Source organism: Camellia sinensis, chromosome 10, assembly GCF_055761805.1.
Source record: "Camellia sinensis isolate YWXY chromosome 10, ASM5576180v1, whole genome shotgun sequence".
NCBI classification, from domain to species: domain Eukaryota; kingdom Viridiplantae; phylum Streptophyta; class Magnoliopsida; order Ericales; family Theaceae; genus Camellia; species Camellia sinensis.
In genome coordinates, this window is record NC_138970.1 from 19838379 (window position 1) to 19843568 (window position 5190).

The 5190-nt window shown below is 36.9% G+C and overlaps 1 protein-coding gene across 1 annotated transcript; it reads left to right on the top strand.

Moving 5' to 3' along the window:
- The first annotated feature begins 211 nt into the window (after window positions 1–211).
- Window positions 212–2833, top strand: LOC145800200 (disease resistance protein At4g27190-like). Its single transcript, XM_082889845.1, has 4 exons — window positions 212–1213; window positions 1323–1820; window positions 1977–2389; window positions 2494–2833. The coding sequence occupies exons 1-4, from the start codon at window positions 212–214 to the stop codon at window positions 2831–2833; spliced, it is 2253 nt and encodes a 750-aa protein (XP_082745971.1).
- The last annotated feature ends 2357 nt before the right edge of the window (window positions 2834–5190 follow it).

Here is a 5190-nt window from a genome sequence, read left to right on the forward strand (position 1 = left end):
TGTGTTCCTCTTTTCTCGAGTTGATCAAAGGTCAACCTAGTTAGATGTGCCATGTAGTGATGAAGCTTTTTCCTTAAATGCTATTACCTCGATATGTTCCTCTTTTTTGAGTAAACAAAACTTTTTTTTGCTGATTAAAAAAGAAAAAAAATATATATTTAAAAAAGGTCTGACACGGCAGAGAATATTGCTTATGCCATTTTGGGGAGAAATGGAAAATATTTGGTTTATACAGTTGGGATATCTATTTTGCTTCAACAACAACATTGAGAATTTGAAAGATCAAGTGCAGAAGCTTGAAACTATGCGAGATGGGGTGCAACTACAGGTGGATGCTGCCAGGAGAAACGTAGAGATTGTCGGAAATGATGTTGAAGAGTGGTTGACTAGTGTGGATAACATCAGGGAAGTGGCAGACAGAATTATTTCAGAAAAAGCAGAAATTCAGAAGGGATGTTTGAATTTGAAGTCACATTATCCGCTGAGCAGGAAAGCAACAAAGTGGACTCAAGTTGCTGTTGAGCTAAGACGAGAAGAAAAATTCGAGAAAGTGTCATGCTCTGCACTTCCAATGGGGATAGAATCTCTATCCTCGAGGCGTTTTAAGGAATTTGAGTCCCGAGTGTCAACTATGAATGAGATCATTGAGACTCTAAAGAATGATCAGATCAGCATGATTGGGATATGCGGGATGCCGGGCGTGGGCAAGGAAGTTGCCAAAAAAGTGAAAGAAGACAATCTGTTTGATGAGATTGTGATGTCAATTGTAAGCCAAAAGGCAGAGTTGAGTAAGATTCAGAGGGATATTGCAGAAATGTTGGATCTGCAACTTGAAGAGCAAAATCCCACTGTTAGAGCTGGCCGCCTATGCAAGAGACTAGAAAACAATAAGAAAATTCTTGTGATATTGGACGATGTTTGGGCAAAATTTAATGTGGAGGCCCTAGGATTTCCTCTGGGAGGTGGCAGTAAAGGTTTCAAGATACTTTTCATATCCCGAAATCAATATCTGTGGAGCAGAGTACAAACGAAAATAGATATCTCACTTGATGTCTTACACGAGGAGAAAGCATGGAATTTGTTTAGGGACAAGGTAGGAAATTCTGCTACAACTCCTGATCCGCAACCAATATCGAAAGAAATTGAGGAATGCGGACGTTTACCTCTTGCACCGGTGACTATAGGAAGTGCACTCCTAAACAAAAGCGGGCATGTATGGAGTGATGCACTTCTTCAACTAAGAATGCCTTGTTCCAAAAGCATTTTGTCAGGAGTGCCTGAAAATGCGTACTGGTCTATGGAGTTGTTACACTTATTTATAGGATGAGGAAGCCAAGTCATTGTTTCTGCTTTGTTGCTTGTTTGAAGAGAATTATTATATTCCCATCGAAGATTTGGTTAGATATGGAATGGGGCTACGGTTGTTTGAAGGCATCAATGAACTAGGAGAAGCAAGAGATCGAGTATTTGTGTTGGTTGATCAACTAAAGAGCTGCAATTTACTGTTAGAAAGTGACAATTTCATTGATAGTGTACAAGGTGAGCATGTTAAAATGCCTGAAGTAGTTCGTGATGTTGCCATAGCCATTGGATCTAGGGATAAGCGTGTACTTGTGATAAGTGATGGCCTCAAACTGAGAGAGGGACCAAAGATGGACATGCATGAGCACTACAATTGCATTTCAGTGATATCGGAGAACACTAGGGAGCTTCCGTTAGGGTTTAGAAGCTCAAAACTCGAGTTGTTACGGTGCACAAGTCTTTCTTCAGGAATGCTGGACAGTTTCTTTGAGGGGATGAGAGAACTCAAAGTTTTAGATGTGCGGTGCATGATGTCTCGATGGACACCTTTATCACTTCGATTCTTGAGAAACCTTTGAACATTGTGTCTCGATTATCACCTGGTGGGAGACACATCTGCAATTGGAAAGTTATTGAACCAAGAAATACTCAGCTTTTGTGGTTCCCTCATCCAGGGTTTACCAGAAGAAATAGGAAAATTGATTAATCTAAGGTTGTTGGATTTGAGGAAATGTATATATCTCAGTAGAATATCACTGGATGTCATATCAGGCCTAGCCAGATTACAAGAACTGTACATGAGAGACAGCTTGTTTGGTGATTGGGATGGTGAGGAAGATATAGGAGGCAAAACAAAAATAAGAAATGCTAGCCTCAGAGAGCTTGAGTCATTGTCCAATTTGAATACTTTAGAGATCAAAATAAGAGATGCAAAAGCTCTTTTGCCAAGAAATTCCAGAGCCCTCTTTGGGAACCTGACGAAATACACAATTTTAATAGGTTACGATTGTGACTGGCCAGTGGAGGTTTCAAAGGATATGGTAGATGAGTTAGTTCAAGATGGAGTTGAAGGACTGCAATACTTGAAGTCTCTCTCAATTTGTGATTGTGATGCACTGGAATGTGTGGCTGATACAATGAATTGGATTATGCCACTAATACTGCTCCTGCTGTTTTTCCTATTCTGGAAAGTTTGGATATTCATTGTCTGCCTAACTTGAGAGAGATATGTCTTGGCCAGCTTCCAGCGGGGTCCTTCAGGAAGCTAAGAGCAGTGAAGGTATCACGTTTACCTGCTTTGACGCATTTTCTGGTGGAGGGTCCAACTCAAACTCATGTCTGCCTCAGCTACCTGAGATTCATTGACGTGCATCTTTGTTACAAATTGCGAAATCTGTTTCCACTATCAATCGCAAGAGGTCTCGCGCAACTCCAAGCTCTTAACATATCTTGTTGTGATATGATGGAAGAAGTTATTTCGAATGAAAGAGGAGATGATAGCATTGGCAATGCAACCACTGTTATACTTTGAGGAGTTCAAAGTAGATAGGTTAGGTTGTAATAGTTAAATAAGGGGATTCCCACATCCTTAGTGGAGAGATAGTTTTGTAGGTATATTAATAAGAGACCCATTTAGACTATTGTTTTAGTACAAGAACAAGAGAAAGGATCTCATGTGCTCCAAGTGCAGAGCTCTGGAGCACACTTGGACACGTGGCGCGTGCGATGTGATCAATCTACTAATACAAGCATTTGCCGAGATGCACTGAATAATAATTATTATTTTCCAGTTTTTTATTTGAATTGAACAAGTATGTTACAGTTTGTCAGTTACAGTTTGAGTTATTATTCAGTTTTTTATTTGAATTGACCAAGTATGTTACTGTTTGCATCTCCTCTGGTTCTATAAAATGCTAGGTTCCTTTACATTTTAATATATCTTCTTCTCTTCCTTATTTATTATTTATTTTGTCAGTTACAGTTTGAGTATAAATTTTACAGAAAACCTCCAGAGTTGCTATCTGTAGGTTTTGGCTTTGTTGTATCCTAGAGGCGATTTGCTAGGAACCTTTTAGCAAACTCTAAATGAGTGGGTGCAAATTTCGCCTTAAAGAAAACGATTCATCGTGCCTCAAAGCCGCTGTTTTTTCCATTCTGTTTTTCTTTTTATCGTTCTTAATTTCTAACAACCACTGCCAACAAGACTGTGTTCCCCAAGTTAGACGAAATGCAGCTTGATAAACTTCCAAAGCTCGCTGGTTTCTGTAGAGAGGTTGATGAGATCGAGTTCCCTCAGTTGAAGAAATTGCACGTTGAAGATCTACCACAAATCAAAGGCCCCTTCCCCAATAACAGCCATATGTCGTCAGATTCAGAAGGAAACCACAATGCTTTTACGCAATCTATTTTCCCCCCCAAAGGTATGTGTTTAGGTTTTTCTTTTGCTATTGTTTTGCTTTGCTTTTTTTTTTTTTTTCTTTTTTTTTTTTTGTAGTGTGAATAAAGAAAGTACTCACTCTATTCTTAGGAGAACAAGAATCTGCAATGCTGATCTAATGGAAGTGTCTTGGCTGATTCTCACATAAAATTGACTGATCTATTCTAGCATATCTGCATTGTTGTAATGTAAATTTTTTTGCTATAAAAAAGCCAAAGGACCTTTTTAAAGAAAAAAATAAAAAATAAAATCCAAATCTATTTGAGGGAAGAAATTCCAAATTTAGAAGTAAATAAACTTACTACTGTGTTGTAAATATTTTAACAAATTAGAACTACAATATCATATAAATGCCAAGAAAACTTATGCAATAGAAAAAATGTTTGAACGTGAAAAGCCCAGGAAAAAGAGAAGATGTACTCAAAACATCTGAATTTCGAAGAAAGAGAAGCAGAAATAAAGGAGAATATGTGCATAATGAAGCATGTAAAGATTTTACCAAGACAAGCAAATAGGTCATCCTTGGAATCTCATGTATGCTTTCTAATGTATGTAAGTCTTCCAACCTATTGAGTTACTACTCGTGGTTAGCTACCTATGAAGCAACTACAAAAAGACATGCAAACCAGTCGACCGGCCAATTGCAAGTATAACATCAGCTCAATATAAATTTTTGGGGAAAAAAATCTGCAGACACTTAAAAAATTTGCGAACTTTGTCTACAAAGTGGAGAATATTGTATATAACGGCATAGTGCACCAGAGTGGTGTGCATCCGTTACATATAATCTCTCATCCTACAAAGTGTCCTGCGATCTGGCCTGTAACATTACCACGCAATTTAAGAAGGCATTTAATGACAAGAGACATCATTTTGCAAATTCTTCTATTTTTTTGGGTTCGTATAGCACTACTAGGAAGGAAAAGTACTACCAGTATCCAAGTTACTGAGTGGTCAATGTTCTATTCACCCTTGTAAATTCTCAAAATCATATTGCTTATGTTTATCAAAATCTTACGATTCGCGATTTAATTTATAATTTGATTCGCAATTTTTGCAAAATCGATACAAATCTATGGGTGAATCTATTTTGAAAGTGAATCTCTAGTGAATCGCACGATTCACAATTCGATTCACTTTTTACCATTCATGCAATTTTTGAAATTATTGTGTTTGACATATTTTTGACTTTTTTTCTCCATCTTTTTAGTGAAAATGACATAATATAACTTCTAATAGCGTTTAACACCAAAATAACCAAGATATATACATGATTTGTTATTATTTTAGTGATCATAGAGTTTTTAATAGGATCCAATCAGATTCAGTCAAACTCAACATATTTTTAACATTTTTTCTCATTTTTTTCTCTTTAAAAAATCATAATATATCTTCTAAAGATGTTTAAGATTAAAGTTACACTATGAATTATCTATTGCAATTTTATTAAA